We start from the raw sequence: 21,053 nt of genomic DNA, 5'->3' as shown, positions 1-21,053 counted from the left end.
CATACAGATGTGTGTATATATTTTTATGGTTTTTTTGCTAAGTCATTTGAATGTAAGTTGCAAACATCGTGAGACTTCACCCTTCAATACTTCAGCATATTATTGTGTCCTTAATTATTTTCCATGTCTTTTTATAGTTTTTTAAACCAGGATCCAGTCAAGATTCACCAGTTACATTTCATTGTTAAGTGTTTTTAGTCTCTATCAATCTAGAATACTCCGTTTTTTTTCCATGCCGTTATTATTCTGAAGAGAACAAGCTAGGGATTTTCCTAGATGTTTCTTTATTGGTGACATTTAACTTGCTCTTATATTTTCTGCATATTCTGTAAACTTGAACTTCTGTCTAAAGGGATGATTTGAGTTAAACACTTCCGGAGGAGTGATGCTGTGACTTTATATTGTATCCCATCAGAAGACATGTACTGTCATGTTGAGTTTGAGCACTTGGTTAAGGTGATGACACTACACATCTCAATTATAAAGAAAGACCACACTTTATAGCTGGCAGGTAATCTATGGGGTGATACTTTAGGGTTTTAAGATCTGTGATGATCTTACCTGAACAAGATATTTTATTAAGAGTTCCAGAATGGTAAGTTTCTAATTCTTTCACCACCTACATTCATTAGTTGTTAATGATGAAAATTAAATAATAATGAAATAATGAATGAATAATGGAAATGAATAATAATGAAAAAATTATAGTGATGCAATTTTTCAAAAGAGGGAGATACAGACTTAAATTCTGGAAAAATACAATAAATTTGTATTTATAGTTTAAAAATAACTGTAATATATGTAAATTTAGAAGAGTTGGGTTTTTATGATTTAAATCTCAAATTTGACAATTTTCAAACTGTATAAGTAATTTTTTCCTATCTACATTTAATTTCTACCTGTTGCATCCTTTCACAGGAAAGAAAAAGATAGTAGATATGGAAATATAGCTCTTCCTTCTCTGTAGTAGCTGTGAGTCTAACAATCAAAAAATAATGAATTACCAGTTACATGGACAACAAAATGAATGGTGTCAGTTAATATCTATGTGTTGACAAACCCATGGAGAGAGATTTCTGCTACAAGCTCTGAGTCCTTAAGCCTCTGCCTTTTTTAAGCATTTAATCCAAAACCACTAATGCCTATCTGCTATTTAGAGATGGACAATTACCATTATTGGGCTTCCCTGGTGGCTCAGACAGTAAATAATCTGCCTGCAAGGCAGGAGACCCGGGTTTGATCCCTGGACCAGGAAGATCCCCTGGAGGAGGGAATGGCTACTCACTCCAGTATTCTTGTCTGGAGAATTCCTTAGATAAATTAGCTTGGCAGGCTATAGTTCATGGGTTTGCAAACAGTCGGCCACGACTGAGGGGACTAACAGTTATCATTATTAGTTGATGATTTGGGCTATTGTATGGGCTTCCCTGATAGCCCAGTTGGTAGAGAATCCCCTGGTTCCATTCCTGGGTCAGGAAGATCCACTGAAGAAGGGAAAGGCTACCCACTCCAGTATTCTTGGGCTTCCCTTGTGGCTCAGGTGGTAAAGAATCAGCCTGCAATGAGGGAGACCTGGGTTCCATCCCTCAGTTGGGAAGATCCTCTGGAGAAAGGAAAGGCTACCCACTTCAGTATTCTGGCCTGGAGAATTCCATGGACTGTATAACAGTCCATGGGGTCGCAAAGAGTTGGACATGACTTTCACTTTGACTTTCTGCTATTTTAATGAGTTTTTATATTTGGAGATCAAATCATTACAATTACATATCTGCTGTAAACGTGTTTTTGTGTTTTTAAAAGTTTGAGTCCAGTGAAGTCAGGTGTAAGTCTTGTTAATTTGTGAGTACCAGACCCATTTTATGATGAGTTTCTTAGCAATGCAGCATCTGGCCTATTCTTATTTCAGCCTTTTGGGTTACCTGCTGGAAATTCACAGCATAGTTTGAATTAAACAAATTAAACAGCTTTGTGATGAATTCATAGATCTAAAACCTAACTATTAATAAATATAGTCTTTCCTTCTAAAATGTAGACTTATAGCTATTTTTCCCTTATGAATGGATTAAATGTATAATGAAATAAGAGAAATTGACTATGACAAAATATTTTCAGAGCAAATTCATCATTGACTCATAGTATTAATATAAATATGATACATCTTCAGAGAAGGAAAAAAGTCACTGGTCTAGTGTTCCATGAAAATAGGGAAGAAATAAAGACCAAAAAAATCAAAATGTGGTTGTTTTATGTCTTAGTTTTTTTAAAGTAGAAACTCTAGAATTTTTTTAAATGGTAGATACTGAACCTGTAACTGATTAAAAAAAAAAATTAGGATACAAAATTCACACACATGACTGTGTGGCCTAGAGAATATTTCACTTTAGATTATATTATTTTATGCTTGTAATTGTACTTTAAAATACAAATGTAATGCTTTCAAATAATATTTTAATAGAGTTTAGAAATAATGTGTTTCTTCAACAAACTTTTGAGTTGGTATCATGCACCAAGCCCTGTTCTGTATACCAGCAATAAGATCAATGATGCAGGTGAATAAAGATGCAAATGAATAAGAAGGAAAAACATAGTTCCGCATTGAGTTTACATTCTAGTGAAGGGGATAAACAGTCACAAAAGTAAAATGGGAAATAATGTCTGGGGGTGGTAAGGGCTGTAATGAAAAAGAAAGCAAGGTAAAAATGTAAAAATGGTGGGAGCCACTGTTTTAATCGGATGTCCAGGGAAGGACTTTTTAACTGTAGGTCTTGACAGAGTAATGAAATGAATTTCAATGAGGTTTAGGAGAGGAGCATTCCAGGTGGAGCAAACAGTATGTGCAGGTAGGGGTACTTGGCTTATTTGAGAAACAATATAGCCAGTGGGGTCCTTGAGACAAATGGGACTGGAGATGTAGCTAGAAACCAGATCATGTAGGCTCTGTTGGCCATGGCAAAGTGTTTAGGTTTTATATCAAGTATGATAGAAAGGAAGCTAACTGGAAGGTTTTTAGTGGGGGAGTTACATGATTTGATTCATGTTTTAAAAGTATTCATTTGGCTGCTATGTGAAAATTTGTAAGAGGTTGGAAGTATAAGCCAGAAGAAAATTTCAGAGGTCAGTTCAGTAGCCTAGAGTGGAGGGATGAGGGCTTGGATGGAAGCAACAGTGTTAAGTGGGTGGACTGAACATACGCATTTGGCTGGAATACCCAGAAGGATTTCCTGATAGATTGGTTGCAACACTTGTGAAAAGAGTGACAATGGAAGAGACTAAAAGAGGATCAGGTTTGGAACGGGGTTTAGCTTTGAGATGTTTAGTAGAAATCCAAATAGAGATGAGCTAGAGAAAGACATTTAAGAATTATCAGGTAGATGGTATTTTAAGCAAAGGGTTGAATTGAGATTACCTAAGGAATGTGTGCTTCTCTGGTGGCTCAGTGGTAAAGAAGGAAACTTGAGTTTGATCCCTGGGTCAGGAAGAGCCCCTGGAGAAGGAAATGGCAACCCACTCCAGTACTGTTGCTTGGGAAGTCCCATGAACATAGCAGCCTGGTGGGCTACAGTCCATGGGATCCCAAAGAGTCGGACACAACTGAGTGACTAAACACCAACACCAGGGAATATATGCAGAGCAGTGTTTTCAGAATTGAGAATTGGGGCACTCTGACATTTAGAAGCTGAAAGGAGAAAAGCTGAAAAGGAGAGGTTAGTGAGGTAGGAAGGAGATGGAGAAGTAGGCAGTCCTGGAAGCAGAATGAAGAGAGAGTGTCTTATGTGGTACTGACTCATTGGAAAACTTCCAGGACATCTTGTCTGTATTCTTGGAAGCAAGTATTTGCTTCATTTTTACAAAATCTTACCTCTGGAATAAGCAGTGGGAAACCATTGCAATGATATTATTTTTCCCACAATTGAGATATTTATTGGATATTTCTGTGTACAGTTGAAGAACTGGATGCAAATCTGTATTACTGTAACTTTCACCAGGATTGCCATGTGCAGGAATGCTAGTAAGGGATAATTTCATTCCTTTTTAAAAAGAAGGGAAAGCAAGAATTTTTGAAGTGTTCATGCATACTCTTTAGCTATGCCTGTAACTCAACTGTTGGTGTTTTTAATAAGAGATTTTTTTAGGTAGTTTAAGTAGAAAGTAAGATTTCAGGATTATAAAGACTGGAGATTATAAACACATTGCATTTTTACATCTGAGATGTAGAAGTCAAAGAGAGCACAGGCCTTAGATTACATATGCTGCCTTTTTAATACTGTGTAGACCAGGTGATGTTTCAGTTGACTTTGGAAAATTAAATTTAATGAGTGTCTACTTGAACCTTCTGTTTTATATGGATGAGCTTAGTTGCCCAAGACAGAAAACAGCAGCTGCTCAGAAAACATCCATGGCTGTTGCACTAGATTAGAGGTAAAACCATGGCCAAGAGTAAGCATTGTTCTCAGAATCACTAATTTATTATAGAAACTAGTTTACTGTACTTTAGTTAGTGTTGACATTTTAACTTTATAATAATAAAAGTTATTTATATTCTATTATATTGACAACTTCATTTCAGTTTTGAAAGTAAGATTAGTTTTACTTAAAAAATTTTTTTTCCTTCTACTTTTCTCTTTGGTGATAATAACTAACATTTAGTAAGCATTTATTTCAGTTTGTAATTGTGTTGAGCACTTACATACATTTTAGCATCATTACAATCCTAGGAAGAACAAACTATTTATATATTACTCAGAAACAGGCTCAGTGAGGTTAATTAACAAAAGCTAATAGCTCTCCCAATCTAATCACATGGACAACAGCCTTCTCTAACTCAATGAAACTATGAGCTATGCCATGTAGGGACATTCAAGAAGGATGGTCATGGTGGAGAGTTCTGGCAAAACGTGATCCACTGGGGAAGGGAATGGCAAACTACTTCAATATTCTTGCTTTGAGAACCCCATGAACAGTATGAAAAGGCAAAAAGATAGGACACTGAAAGATGAACTTCCCAGGTGGTAGTGCCCAATATGCTACTGGAGATTGGTGGAGACATAACTCCAGAAAGAATGAAGGGACAGAGCCAAAGCAAAAACATTACCCATTTGTGGATGTGACTGGTGATGGAAGTAAAATCCAATGCTGTAAAGAGCAATATTGCGTAGGAACCTGGAATATTAGGTCCATGAATCAAGGCAAATTGGAAGTGGTCAAACAGGAGATGGCAAGAGTGAACATCGACATTTTAGGAATCAGTGAACTAAAATGGACTGGAATGGGTGAATTTAATTCAGATGATTGTTATATCCACTACTGTGGGCAATAATAATTTAGAAGAAATCGAGTAGCCATCATAATCAACAAAACAGTCCAAAATTCAGTACTTGGATACAATCTCAAAAACGACAGAATGATCTCTGTTCATTTCCAAAACAAACCATTCAATATCACAATAATCCAAATCTATGCCCCGAACAGTAATGCTGAAGAAGCTGAAGTTGAATGGTTCTATGAAGATCTACAAGACCTTCTAGAACTAGCACCCAGAAAAGATGTCCTTTTCACTATAGGGAATTGGAATGCAAAAGTAGCAAGTCATGAACTACCAGGAGTAACAGGAAAGTTTGTTATAAAGCCTTGCAATACAGAATGAAGCAGGGCAAAGGCTAATAGAGTTTTGCCAAGAGAACGCACTGGTCATAGCAAACACCCTCTTCCAACAACACAAGAGATGACTCTACACATGGACATTACCACATGGTCAACAATGAAATCAGATTGATTATATTCTTTGCAGCCAAAGATGGAAAAGCTCTATACAGTCAGCAAAAACAAGACTGGGAGCTGACTGTGGCTCAGATCATGAAATCTTTATTGCCAAATTCAGACTTAAATTGAAGAAAGTAGGGAAAACCACTAGACCATTCAGGTATGACCTAAATCAAATCCCTTATGATTATACAGTGGAAGTGAGAAATAGATTGAAGGGATTAGATCACATAGACAGAGTGCCTGAAGAGCTATGGACAGAGGTTTGTGACATTGTACAGGAGGCAGTGATCAAGACCACTGCAAGAAAAACAAATGCAAAAAGGCAAAATGATTACTTGAGGAGGCCTTATAAATAGCTGTGAAAAGAAGAAAAGCAAAAGGCAAGTGAGAAAAGGAAAGATATACTTATTAGAATGCAGAGTTCCAAAGAAGAGCAAGGAGAGATAGGAAAGCCTTCCTCAGTGATCAATGCAAAGAAATAGAGGAAAACAATAGAAAGGGAAAGACTACAGATGTCTTCAAGAAAATCAGAGATACCAAGGGAGATTTTCATGCAAAGATGGACACAATAAAGGACAGAAATTGTATGGACCTAACAGAAGCAGAAGATATTAAGAAGAGATGGCAAGAATACACAGAAGAAATATACAAAAAGATCTTTATGATGCAGATAATCACGAAGGTGTGATCACTCACCTAGTCATTCATCCTGGAATGAGAAGTCAAGTGAGCCTTAGGAAGCATCCCTACCAACAAAGCTAGTGCAGGTGATGGAATTCCAGCAGAGCTATTTCAAATCCTAAAAGATGATGTTGTTAAAGTGCTTCACTCAATATGCCAGCAAACTTGGAAAACTCAGCAGTGGCCACAGGACTGGAAAAGGTTAGTTTTCATTCCAATCCCAAAGTAAGGCAATGCCAAAGAATGCTCAAATTACCACACAATTGCACTCATCTCATAGGCTAGTAAAGTAATGCTCAAAATTCTCCAAGCCAGGCTTCAATAGTACACGGACTGCGAACTTCCAGATGTTCAAGCTGGATTTAGAAAAGGCAGAGGAACCAGAGATGAAATTGCCAACATCAGTTGGACCATTGACAAAGCAAGAGAGTTCCAGAAAAATATCTACTTCTTCTTTATTGACTATGCCAAAGCCTTGGACTGTGTGGATCATAACAAACTGTGGAAAATTCTTAAAGAGATGGGAATACCAGACCGCCTTACCTGCCTTCTGAGGAATCTGTATGCAGGTCAGGAAGCAACAGTGAGAACTTGACATGAAACAACAGACTGGTTCCAAATAGGAAAAGGAGTACGTCAAGGCTGTATATTGTCACCCTGCTTATTTAACTTCTCTGCAGAGTACATCATGAGAAATGCTGGGCTGGAAGAAGCACAAACAGGAATCAAGATTGCATGGAGAAATATCAATAACCTCAGATATGCAGATGACACCACCCTTATGGCAGAAAGCAAAGAGAAACTATAGAGCCTCTTGATAAAAGTGAAAGAGGAGAATAAAAAAGGTGGCTTAAAACTCAATATTAAAAAAATTAAGATCATGGCATCCGATCCCTTCACGTCATGGCAAATAGATGGGGAAACAGTGACAGACTTTATTTTCTTGGGCTCCAAAATCACTGCAGATGGTGACTTCAGCCATGAAATTAAAAGACACTGTTCCTTGGAAGAAAAGCTATGACCAACCTAGACAGCATATTAAAAAGCAGAGACATTACTTTGCCGATAAAGGTCCATCTAGTCAAGGCTGTGGTTTTTCCAATAGTCATGAATGGATGTGAGAGTTGGACCATGAAGAAAGCTGAGTGCCAGGAATTGATGCTTTTGAACTGTGGTGTTGGAAAAGACTCTTGATAGTCCCTTGGACTGCAAGGATATCCAACCAGTCAATCCTAAAAGAAATCAATCCTGAGCATTCATTGGAAGGACTGATGCTGAAGCTGAAATTGCAGTACTTTGGCCACCTGATACGAAGAACTGACTCATTGGCAAAGACCCTGATGCTGGGAAAGATTGAAGGCAGTAGGAGAAGGGACGACAGAGGATGACATGGTTGAATGGCATCACCGACTCGATGGACATGAGTTTGAGTAGGCTCCGGAAGGTAGTGATGAACAGGGAGGCCTGGCGTGCTGCAGTCCACGTGATCGCAAAGAGTCAGACACAATTGCGCAACTGAATTCAACTGAGCTGAATTGTACATAGAATTTCTTGAGTGTACTTGCAAAATTTATGAATGTGCAAAGATTATACATGATTTCATTATGTCATATTTGTTATTTTTAAATATATGGCTGATTTAATATGTATAATTTATTGAATAATTTAATATTCAGAACAATTCAGCTAGGCTTTTATATCCCCATTTTATATATGAGGTAACTGATAATCAGAAAGATTAAGTCACTTTTCTAAGGACACAAAGCTAGTAAGTGGAGAATTTAGTTTTTTAACCCAGGTTGCATGTCTTTACAGCCTATTCTTTCAGCCACCATACAGTTCTTAGTATTATATAAGCCAGAAAACTCCAGTTTAACACATCGAAAATAAGCAAGTTTTATGTCAGTGACTGGAGAGTATTGGGTAAATAAAGATGGTTAAAATTTTATTTTAAAAAATAGTAAACGTGATTCAGTAATGGGAGCGATTTTACTTATGTGGTTGTAGTAAGATCAAGGCTGCTTGTTCTTAAAACCTAAGTTAGATGCTTCTGTTAGTCTGAGTTTGGCTTATAACTTTTTTGTTTCTGCTTCTTGTAGGTTTGAGTGGCCGCTTCTTTGTCACTACCCTCCCAGCATTTTTCCAGTAAGTTCAAATAATTTTCTGGTCCTGTAATGATTAGAAATTAGTAGGTGCGTGTGTAAAAAGTCTGTCCCGGGATTCTTTTGTTGTTGTCCATAACCTTCATTTGTTCAGCTTAGCGTTTGAAGGGAGAAAGACGAGTCTGCACTGAACGATAGTGATTAGAAGAGAGGGGTGTCCAGGTGCTACAGAGAATCTAATTTTAGGCAGCAAATAGGTGAGGAGGTCAAAGAGGGTTTTTTGACAATATGAAAGATGGGATGATTCTTAATAGATAACAGGTGTATGTGAAGCAGGTAAAGTAGAGAAGATCTTTCCAAATAGAGGATGTATCATGGAAAAGCCCAGGAGAAGAGGAGATGCCTTCTGAGAACTATAGCTATTTCTCTGTGGCTTGCCTGAGAGGTACAGGTGGATTATCCCAGGTGATGGCGCCAGCGAGGCTCAGGTCGTGAGGGGGAAGGGGACAGGCAGGGGTGGTTTCCAGAGATGCTGAGGAGGTGGGATCATTGGTGACTGGTTAGCCATAAGAAAGGGAAAGCCTGTGCTGACTATTGTTTAACTAGCAAAGCTATTGAGAGGTTGTTAGAATAAAGTGCAGTTTGGAAGATAGAGACCAGAATGGAAAAGACAGTGTGAAGGTTTTATGCTAATTCCAAATGAGAAGTTTAGGTGAAAGTTTAATTTTAGGATCATAAGAAAGGTCTAGACTGGAGGTACATACCAGGGATTAGATAACAGTTGAAATATATACAATGAGAGAATAGACACGGTGGGAAAAGAAGCAGGCTAAGGATTGGTGCAGAGAAGGCAATGACACCCCACTCCAGTACTCTTGCCTGGGAAATCCCATGGATGGAGGAGCCTGGTAGGCTGCAGTCCATGGGGTCGCTAAGAGTCAGACACGACTGAGCGACTTCACTTTCACTTTTCTCTTTCATGCATTGGAGAAGGAAATGGCAACCCACTCCAGTGTTCTTTCCTGGAGAATCCCAGGGACGGCAGAGCCTGGTGGGCTGCCGTCTATGGGGTTGCACAGAGTCGAACACGACTGAAGCAACTTAGCAGTAGCAGCAGCAAGGATCGGTGACCACCATTAGGACATCTGCAAAGGAGCATGGAACTGAGAAGGATTGGAGAGCTCATGTCAGAAAAGCTTAGGGAAAGGAGGGAGGAAGGGACAGAGTCCAGGACACACACAGGAGAAATGGCAGAAGAGTGCTCCAGGGACACCGCACTGAAGAGTCATTGGAGACCCCCAGTATGAGCATTTTCCATGCAGTCATGGAAACAGGACCCCTGATGGCAGGAGTAGTGAAGGAGTTTCCATGCAGTCATGGAAACAGGACCCCTGATGGCAGGAGTAGTGAATGAGTTAATGTAAGAGGAAAAAATGTAGACTCCTCCCTTAGGAAACTTAGCTAGAGAGAAGGTGAGAGGGAGGGAAGACCGAAGGCATTTGCTATTTAGTCACTAAGGCATGTCCGACTCTTGCAACGCCATGGACTGTAGCCCACCAGCCTCCTCTGTCCATGGAATTCTCCAGACAAGAATACTGGGGTGGGTTGCCATTTCCTTCTCCAGGGGATCTTCCCAACCCAGGGATCAAATCCAGGTCTCCTGCCTTGACAGAATTCTTTACCACTGAGCCACCAGGGAGACCCAGTTTTCAGGGGAGGGACTTGGATGATATTGATTTGGAAATGTGGATAGAGTTTTTTAGAACTGCTGTTTTGCTGATGTAAGAGAAAAATTGAAATAATTTGTAGCAAAATTAATAAAAAGTAACTTGTCAGATTAGCCACTGCCAAGGACTTTGCTTACAGTTGCAAATTGTGTAGTGATAAAATAGAATGTTTAATTCTCTCTGCTTTGGAATTTCTCATTTGTAATAAGTATTTGTGCATGCTTTCTTATTTATGCCTAACTATAATATTTCTTTTTTTTTTTCATTTGAGTGAAGTTAAAATTCAGAGTGGAGTTCACATGTAAACCAGTACTTATTTTCGTTTTTATTATCTGTAACACTTGTTATTTTAATTGGTTTATTTTTTGTTTTTATAATTTATAGTGCAAAAGATGGGATATTCCGCCGTTACCGTGGCCCAGGAGTCTACGAAGACTTGCAGAACTATATCTTAGAGAAGAAGTGGCAATCTGTTGAGCCTCTGACTGGCTGGAAATCCCCAGCTTCTCTAACGTAACTTGTTTTTTTAATAACAGAGTATTACTAATAGAACAGACAGTCTCAAGTTAACAACCCATAGACCTTGAAAGTCTACATTTCTTTTCATGTTCACTTCTGATTTCCCAGATGACACATGCTTCTGCTTGGCCCATGGTGTGTTTCTGGTTTTGTGACCCCGTGTGTTTCAGCTGGTTGTTAGGATGCTAGGGTTTAGTATCCAGATTCAGGTGGGTTACAGAGACCTCTCCTCCAACTTTTGCACCGTCACCTCTTTTCGCTTTACTAAATATGGTATTGAACACTATTTACCATGCCTCCTTCTTTATAAATTATTGAGAAGGTAGAGGAGAACCTTTTTCTTGAATTAGAGTTCATGAAGGAATTGCTAAAGTATCTATCTGTGTGGAGAGTAAGACCTATGGTGTCTTTGGCTGCTTAGCAGAATACTGCTGGGGTAACCTTTGGCCATGATGGTAAATTATATAATGCTTAGTGAGGCAGATAATGTCAAGCAATAATACCTTAATCACAGTTTTCATTTGGAATGAATTGTGGTATTTGTAATTGATTTTATGTTGGTATATATAAGCATAAGGAGTATCCCTGCTTAAATAGGATCAAATCATGTTACATTTTAGGAATAAATGATCTGATAGCATCCATAGGAAATACATGGCTTATTCTAAAAGCAGCTCACCTCTGACGTTTCATTCTACAAATTTTCATTCTTTAAAATCAGTGAGCATTGATTTTATGCAGATACTATTCTTGGTGCTAGATGTTTAGCAGTCAACATGACAGATGTGACCCCTCTGGTCTCCTAGGGTGACTTACAGTAAGATAGATGATGAAAAAATTAGGGATGTAAAGAATCACAAAACAAAACAGAAAACAACTCTTACCGAGTCAGGGCTTGACTGTGGGAGCACGGGCCTCCATTAGATGGGTACTAGGAGAGCTGGCTCTGAGGGGTCACTGCGGATGGGGTCTGCAGGGCCGCAGGGCCTGGCCAGGTGAGGAGCAGGTGAGGACTGTTCCAGGAATGGAGGTAGCATTCGCACACGCCCCTCATTGGAAAGAGCTCAGTGTATTGAGGAAGAGTCAGGTGGCCAGGGTTAGAGGCACAGTGAAAGAGAAGGGGGAGCAGTATAAACAGAGGGCAGAGAGGGCAGGGGCAGACTGTCAGGCCTGTGGCTGCTGAGAAGCCGGGGTGTGAGCAGTGTAGGCCATGAGCAGAGGCTGGAGGGGACTGTGGGGAGTGGCCTCGCCCAGGGATGGTAGCATGGACCAGGCTGGAGGCAGTGGGAATGCAGAGCATGGGTGGATTTAAAACAGGTTTAAACCTCAGTCCCGCATGCTGGAAGCCAGCTTGTGCTGATGGCAGGGCCCCTGCCACTCTGTGTCCCACCCCTCGGATCCCCGCGGGGTCATCGTGAGACCAGCTCGCCTAAACTTTGAGGGAAATTTTGAGTCACTGTATTTTGCAGAACTTGCTGAAAAGCAGCCATGGTGGCCCAAGGTGTTTGGACAGGAATCTGGGCCTTCAGCCGAAAAGTGTAGCATGGCAACCCAGCTGTTAATTGGAGGTGTCACTGGATGATGTACAGGTTTCATACTACAGAAGGTTAGAAAGTGAGCTGGAAAAGGGACTGATCCACAGGATTTTGGGGACTTCATGAATTCTGAGGATGCAAAGAACTTAGAATTAATTCTTAAACTTGCAGGTGATCCCTTGCAAAAGGTATGGTTTTAAGGCATTCCTTTAAAAATGTTTGTCTTTTAACTTGGGAGTGATGTATTGAATTTGGAAACTGTAGCTACTAGTAGATGTACATGGCACCCCACTCCAGTACTGGGAGCCTGGAAACTCCCATGGATGGAGAAGCCTGGTGGGCTGCAGTCCATGGGGTTGCGAAGAGTTGGACATGACTGAGTGACTTCACTTTCACTTTTCACTTTCATGCATTGGAGAAGGAAATGGCAACCCACTCCAGTGTTCTTGCCTGGAGAATCCCAGGGACAGGAGAGCCCGGTGGGCTGCCGTCTATGGGGTCACACAGAGTCGGACACGACTGAAGTGACTTAGCAGCAGTAGATGTGTGGAAATTTTAGAAATTCATCCATTTGCATTTTCTCCTTATTACAGTAGTATTTTAAGGGAGTGTGTTATTTTGCTTGTAAAATGTATAAATCATACGAAAATCATAATGGTATGAGCCACTTTGTTCCAAATTTTTGTACAAGAACTCAAAATTTTTTTTCACTTTTTATTACAGAAACTTTCAAATATACATAAAAATACAGAAAATAGTATAGTAAACCTCCATGTACGTATCACACACCTATTATGACCATCAAATTATAGCTTGTTTTATCAATTGTTTAGAAACAAATACCAAGTATGTCATTTTATTATATTTTGGTATGTGTCTATAAAAGGTAAGAACTCTTTTTAAAAATCGTAAATATAGTACCCTATTATTATGCAGTCTGACCCTACTCACGCCAGTGGAATGAGGGCTGCGAAACCTAGCTGAAGTGCCCTGTGCCCCTGTGGGTTGCAGGTGGAAGGGTGTGGCCTCTCTCGTGGAGTGGGAGTGGCTTTTCTCCATCAGTTCTTCCTGTGATTATTGGTGATGACAACAAAGATTAGATGTTGCTCTAAGCTGCTTAGAGTGGGTTATAATAGATATTAATACTAGACTGAAATAGGATTCTAGCTTCCTCCTCAGGGACATGGTTGAAGGCAGTAATGCAGATTGGCCTCGTCCTATCGCAGTGAGAGTGGCTTTGTGTTCTGCCTGCTGAGCAGGGCCATTGCTGGTGGTAGTGCAGAGTGGGTGCTGAGTTTAACAGTGGCAGTACTCTGTTGCACAGCACTGGTGGCCCTTAGGAGAGCTTCCTCAGGCGTTAGGGGAGCCTCTTAATGGAGGCCCTGTTGCCCTGTTGCAACTTTGCTTCAGGTGGTGAAGTGAGAGAGATTCCCCACAGAACAGCTGCTGCCCTTTCTGCAAAACTGAGATACCAGGAGCAAGCCCCACACCCGTGTGTGCTTCGTTCTCCAACTGGAAAGGCATGCATTTAACAAGGAAGGCGTGCATTTCTTTTTCCAGTACCGAGAATCCAGTAACATCCTGGGCCTCCTTCTTAGTCATGGAGGCTGAAGAGACAGTGACTTTTCTCGGATGGAGGGATTAAGTGGTTTTAGTCTTCACTCTGACTGTGTTCGGGGCTCAGCTTCCCTTGCTCAGGGCTTTGTACCTGTGGTTTGGCCTAGAAACCTCTGACAGCTTCTTGTCAGAGCACCTGTGAGGCTCTTCTGCATTTTCACTCCTTACCCAGAGCCTCCCTGTGCTGCTCCAGTGCCCTCCCAGCGTCCCTGCCACTCTGAACCCTTGGATCCAGTGTCTCCCCACCACCCTGCCTCGTGATGGCCCTGCTAGGGTGGGGAGCTGTGAGCAGAGGAGCGGAGAGGGATCCAGGGCACTCTCACTTTCCAGCTGCTGCCCACTCAGGCCCACAGGTAGACTCCTGGGTTTATAATCTTGCTGAGACTGAAATGGTTCACATGAGCAGCCCCACTGTCATGAGTTCACTGTCATTATTATAACAAACTAGACTTCCCTGCCCCTGCCCTTGTCTGCTCCCACCTCTCACCTCAGCCTCATGTCTCAGCCTCAGGGACGGTCATCAGTAGGTCTGGGGTGCAGAGTGTTGACTCTTGCACCTGACCTGCCAGCTGGGCGAGAGTCCTCCCTGCTGAACCTGCAGAACACAGGACTAGTTAAAGGAGTGAGTCTTACATAATTCTAGTTAACATACCCTTGTGGTATGGTTTTGAAATGCCCAACTATTGTAAAGATATTTGTTGGACATTGGCCAGAAAGATGGGCATTACTAATGCTTGGGCTTTTATTTGAAACTTTTACATTTGTATAGTTTGGAAAATGGAGTAAATTTCCAGTTGGAAAAAAAATGGTGTAGGGATATATTTGAACTGAGTATCATTAGTGTTTCATGATGATGTCAGTTTGCTCTCTGAGGGAAATTTACTTAAGACCAGTTTTAGACCCTGTAGGCCAAATTAGAGCTGTCTCTGCTCCCTCCATAAACTAATCAGCTTTATTTCTTAGTCATGGATTCCAGGTCTGGGGCCTTCCTTTTCACTTATAAAATATTAGTGTGATCTCTTTGAGAACTGGGCAGAAAATATACCCTATTGTGGACCTGATTTCCCAGAAATCATACAGTGTGGCTTACATCTGTGATGTTGGGTTCTTCTTAAGGAGGCATGAGTATCAAGAGCACTAGTTTTCTAGTGAAAACTGACAGTGTTGCACTTTCTTCACATTTTCAGAAAACTGTAAAGTCAGCTTATTGATTCGCCAAAACTCTACCTCTCTGAATTTGAAATGGTGTGCGTGTGTGCGCGTGCTAAGTCACTTCAGTCATGTCCCGGTCTTTACAACGCTATGGACTGTAGCCACCAGCCTCCTCTGTCCATGGGATTCTCCAGGCAAAAATACTGCAGTGGGTTGCTGTGCCTTCCTCCAGGGGATCTTCTCAACCCAGGGATCAAACCTGTGTCTTTTATGTCTCCTGCTTGGTAGGCTGGTTCTTTATTACTAGTGCCACCTGGGAAGCCTTTTGAAGTGGTAAGAATTGCAATTGCGATGATTGAAAGCAGTGATTTGCATCCTCACTTGCCCAGGGGAATTACCTGTGGACTTTTGAAAACTACCCACACATGGCTACTGTCCTAGAGACTGTGCTGATACTGGTCAAGCAGCTTCAGGTGTTTCTGTGAAAGTCACTCAGTTGATTGCAACCGCACGGGCTATATAGCCTGCCAGGTTCTTCTGTCCCTGGAATTCTCTAGGCCAAAATACTGGAGTGGGTAAGCCGTTCCCTTCTTCAGGGGATCTTCTCAACCCAGGGATCGAACCTAGGTCTCCTGCATTGCAGGCAGATTCTTTACCATCTGAGCCACCAGGGAAGCCCCAGATGTTTCTGAGAAGCAGCCAAAGTTGGGAACCACTGAACTACAGATTTGGAAGTGAAGTGAAATGAAAGTCTCTGTCGTGTCTGTTTGTGGCCCCATGTACTGTACAGTCCATGGAATTTTCCAGGCCAGAATACTGGAGTGGGTATCCCTTCCCTTTTCTAGGAACCAGTGAAGTTGCTCAGTCGTGTCTAACTTTTTGCGATCCCATGGACTGTAGCCTACCAGGCTCCTTCATCTATGGAATCCCCTTCTCCAGGGGATCTTCCCAAACCAGGGATTGAACCCAGGTCTCCTGCATTGCAGGCAGATTCTTTATCAGCTGAACAAGCTCCTGCTAATAAAATTACAGTTCTGCTGTTAACAAATGACTGCTGAACAGGCCTTTAAAGCTTTTAAAGTTAAATGCCATACAACTTCAGATGCCTTCTGAATACTGAATATAAGCACAGTTTTCCAGTTAAGTGTTATAGGAACTGTGTGGATTGGATGTGTAAGAGTAGCCTCATGGCAGACCAGGGCTTTTGACATTATGGATTTAAAACTCTTAGAAGATTGTGGAGTAATGGGGCATTCACATGGTGCCAACATATCACCCCACAAATGACCTAGCCATTATCAAGTGAAAACCACCTTCCAGTGGAGAGGTCTGTCTCAATCACTAACCAAGTGACTTGGCATCACTCAGGCTTCTTAGTCTCTATATGGAGATGAGATCATAGTCCTCACCTTCCCAGCTCTTTCCTGAAGACTGAGATTCAGTGCTAGTCATGGCCCCAAATAAAAGACACTTGGTAAATGTTAGGCTTCTTTGATGGCTTTTGTTTCCCTGTATATCATAATTATAGCTAAGAAGAAAAAGATTGAAACCAATGTCTGTTAATAGATGTTGAATTAAACTCAGACAGGACTGAATTTAAAGATAGGAACAATTGTTTGAAGCTGTAGGAGCCCTAAAGAAAGGAATATACCTAGGGAAAAAATAAAAGCATTCTGAAACTTGAGTAGTTAATAAAAATAAATTTTGTAATAAAGTGCAAGAAAGCAGTCTCTTTGATCATGTAATGATTGCTAATGTGAATCCAACACCACTATCAGTTGATACTTTTAAATGAAATTTAGGTTTGTATATGGTATAAATGTAGTTGTTAAATGTTTTAATAATTGTTTCACTATTAAAAAATAAAATAGGTTTAAAATAGGTTTTAAAATAGGTTTCCTCCACTAAGGTGAAGGAAAGGGAAGATCCATACACAAACAGACACATACACCAAATATGCACACACACACACAACTCAACTCCTGGGTTTTTGGTTTGAGAACTTGATGGTCTTGGTACCAGTTACTGGTTTGAGCAAAAGAAAATCAGGGGTTCAGCATTGGGCATATTAAGTTTGAGATGCAGACTTCTTTGTAGAGCTTCCAGTTTGGATGCATGAAGATAGGTCTCCATGGAGAATTCAGGAACACAAAAGGCATATAGATGGTATTTTAAGTTTTAGAAGGAAGGGGGTCACCTGGAGAGAGAGAGAAAGAAAAGTGCTTGGGGCTGAGCCACAAGACAGTCCAGAGGTAAGAAGCTGAGTAGAGAAGGAGTCAGCAAAAGAAAATTGGAAATGAGTGCCAGGGAGGCAGGAGGGCAGGCAGGGGTGTGCGATTTCCTGAAAGGCAAGTAGAAGGTGCACGAAGGAGAGAGTAGTCCCTCGTGTCTCATGTCTACAAGGGGTTAGGGGAGATGAAGTCTGAGACAGGACATTGAGTGATGGAATGTGATGTCATTGTGGCCTTAACGGGAGTCAGGGAGTGCAGCAGTGAGGACAGAAGCCGGATCTGAGTGGGTTAAAGGTAAGGCGAGGAAGAACGAGCAGCAGGTGTAGGCACCTCTTTGGAGATTGAGAAGCTGAGTTGGAGGGCCATCTGCGGTCCAGTGATGCTCCTTTCAGAAGATGAGTGAGAGTAGAACGTGTTTTCATGCAGTGAAATGGTCCATCAGAGAGGGAGAAATTGCTGATGCAGAAAATGGGATGAAAGGAAAAACCAAGTCATTAGCAAGACAGAAGGGATGGGATCCAAGGCACAAGTGGAGAGTTTGGACTGTGGTTGGGGGGATAGTTTCCTCCACTGGAACAGAAGAAGCTGGATGCAGGTGAACACCAGGCTAGACGTGCTGCTGAGACGATGAGAAAGGCCACCTGCCAGCTGCTGGCTGCACAGTGACAGATGAGTGTGTGTTAGCTGAGGGCACGGGGTGGAGAGGGTGTGTACAGTTTGAAGGGAGAGAAAGGACATGAGCTCCCATCTCTAGTATGAGCCTAGAGGATTCTAGCCAGACGGTGCCCTCTCAGGTGCCCACTGAGCTTGTGGCCTTGAGGGCAGAGTGTGTGACTTTTCCCCTGAGACCTGCAGCTGCTCAGTGTTAGGAATGTTGCCAGGCACGCACCATGCAGCAAGAAAGGACCAGCTGACCTGATTGGGTTTACTCCTGAGTAATCCAGAACCTGGCCCTGGGGTCTAAGCTCTGTCAGAACAGAAGAGAATCCAGGAGAGAGCATGATGTCTTGCACAAAGTGGAGGAGGAGTCCTTGTGACTTGAGGTTTTGTTTTGTTTTGTTTTTATTCTTTATTATGCTATCCATCACCACTGGTTCTCCTTACCTTTATTTTTTTTTTTAGGATGTCTGGAATGGCTGGGCTTTTTAGCATCTCTGGCAAGATATGGGTGAGTAAATAAGGCCTTTTATGATTATATCAGCAGAGGGGTTTTTAAGAGTGAGAAGGTAGCTTCTAAATAATAGGAAAATGAATACTTATAAATGGTTTCATAATTTCACTTTTCTTCTTAAGCCACACAACTACTCTTACCTGGAGTCATAGTGGGAATGTGTCTTTGTGTAGAAGGACTTAAATTGGACAGGGACCAAAAGACCAAAGTCATATTTTCATAGATCAGTAGTGAATCCCTTTGTCAAAGCTGAAAGGGCTTCTGTGGTTTCACTTGCTCTTATTTCTCATTGTCATGCTGCTAAGTCACTTCAGTCGTGTCCGACTCTGTGAGACTCCAGAGACGGGAGCTCACCAGGCTCCCCCGTCCCTGGGATTCTCCAGGCAAGAACACTGGAGTGGGTTGCCATTTCCTTCTCCAATGCATGAAAGTGAAAAGTGAAAGTGAAGTCGCTCAGTCCTGTCCGACCTTTATCGACCCCATGGACTGCAGCCTACCAGGCTCCTCCGTCCATGGGATTTTCCAGGCAAGAGTACTGGAGTGGGGTGCCATTGCCTTCTCCGTGTCATGATCTCCCTACGCCTTCTCCGTGTCATGATCTCCCTACGAATCAAAGATCTGTTGGGGATCAGCAGACTTCAGCTTGTGAGTGGGCTGGGCTGCCTGTTTTGTTTAATAATGTCTTGTTGGAACATAGTCACATTCACTTATTACCTATTTTCTGTGACTGCTTTCACAGTACAGTGATAGAGATGAGTTGTTGTGACAGAGATCATATGGCCCACAAACCTAAATATTCATGATGTAGCCCTTTAAGGAAAAATTTGCAAGCCCCTTTTATGTGGCTCAGACAGTCTGACTTTTTGTGACCCCATGTACTATAGCAGTCCACCAGGCTTCTCTTTCCATGGCCCATTCTTCCAGCAAGAATACTGGAGTGGGGTTCCATTTCCTCCTCCAGGGGATCTTCCTGACCCAGGGATCGAACCCATGTCTCACGTCCCCTGCATTGGCAGGCGGGTTCTTTACCACTAGCGCCACCTGGGAAGCTGCTATGTGTGATTATATCATTTTACTGAGTCTTCTCAGTAACTTAGAACTGTTATTATGGTTAAAATGCTGAATTTTTATATAATACTGAATGTATCACGTAACCTTTGCTCCTCTCTACATGTAGGATGATCTAAATCCTGCCAGATTTGACAAAATTGTCAGGGAATTAAGTATATATTTTTAAAGTATTTCAGAAGATCTTTAGATCTGATTACCTCCCTTTATTTGTCTTTTCTAAGTTATGATTATACATCATTTGTCATTTTGGAACTTAATATTCAAGGAAATATTAACAAGACATGGCAAGAATACACAGAAGAACTATACAAAAAAGATCTTAATGACCCAGATAACCATGATGGTATGATCACTCACCTATAGCCAGACATCCTGGATTGCAAAGTCAAGTGGAACTTAGGAAGAAGCATCACTGCGAACAAAACTAGTGGAGGTGATGGAATTCAAGATGAGCTATTTCAAATCCTAAAAGATGATGCTGTGAAAGTGCTACACTCAATATGTCAGCAAATTTGGAAAACTCAGCAGTGGCCACAAGACTGGAAAAGGTCAGTTTTCATTCCAATCCCAAAGAAGGGCAGTGCCAAAGAATGTTCAAACTACTGCACAATTGCACTCATTTCACATGCTAGCAAAGTAATGCTCAAAATTCTCCAAGCCAGGCTTCAACAGTACGTGAACCGAGAATTTCCAGATGTTCAAGCTGGATTTAGAAAAGGCAGAAGAACAAGAGAACAAATTGCTAACATCCATTGTGTCATAGAAAAAGCGAGAGAGTTCCATAAAAACATCTGCTTCACTGAGTGTGCTAAAGCCCTGAACTGTATGATCACAGCAAACTGGGGAAAATTCTTAAAGAGATGGGAATACCAAATCACCTTACCTGCCTGCTAAGAAATCTGTATGTAGGTCAAGAAGCAACAGTTAAATCCAGATATGGAACAACAGAGTGGTTCCGAATTGGGAAAGGAGTACATCAAGGCTGTATATTGTCACCCTGCTTCTTTAATTTATATGCAGAGTACATCATGCAAAATGCCAGGCTGAATGAAGCACAAGCTAGAATCAAGATTGCCAGGATAAATATCAATAACCTCAGATATGCACATGATGTCACCCTTTTGGCAGAAAGCAAAGAGGAACTAAAGAGCCTCTTGATGAAGGAGAAAGAGGAGAGTGAAAAAGCCGGCTTAAAACTTAACATTGAAAAAAATGAAGATCATGGCACCTGGTCCCATCACTTCATGGCAAATAGACAGGGAAACAATAGAAACAAGTACAAAATCACTACAGATGGTGATTGCAGCCATGAAATTAAAAGACGCTTGCTCCTTGGAAGAAAAGCTATGACCAACTTAGCATATTAAAAAGGAGAGGCATTACTTTGCCAACAAAGGTCTGTTTAGTCAAAGCTATGGTATTTCCATACAAAGTCATGTATAGATGTGAGAGTTGGACTATAAAGAAAGCTGAGTGCTGAAGAA

The 21,053-nt window shown here is 41.3% G+C and overlaps 1 protein-coding gene across 1 annotated transcript in view; it reads left to right on the top strand.

Annotated features, from left to right (window-relative positions):
- The window catches only part of TMX4 (thioredoxin related transmembrane protein 4), a 58,719-nt gene that overhangs the window by 17,859 nt on the left and 19,807 nt on the right, over window positions 1–21,053 (top strand). The window contains exons 3-5 of the mRNA NM_001099170.1: window positions 8,544–8,589; window positions 10,658–10,786; window positions 18,450–18,495. Of these exons, the coding sequence (NP_001092640.1) occupies window positions 8,544–8,589; window positions 10,658–10,786; window positions 18,450–18,495 (221 nt within the window). The remainder of the gene's footprint in view (window positions 1–8,543; window positions 8,590–10,657; window positions 10,787–18,449; window positions 18,496–21,053) is intronic.

This window comes from Bos taurus, chromosome 13, assembly GCF_002263795.3.
Source record: "Bos taurus isolate L1 Dominette 01449 registration number 42190680 breed Hereford chromosome 13, ARS-UCD2.0, whole genome shotgun sequence".
In the NCBI taxonomy this organism is placed as follows: Eukaryota; Metazoa; Chordata; class Mammalia; order Artiodactyla; family Bovidae; genus Bos; species Bos taurus.
The sequence above is the reverse complement of the archived record's forward strand: the minus strand, read 5'-3'. Positions and strand labels throughout refer to the sequence as shown.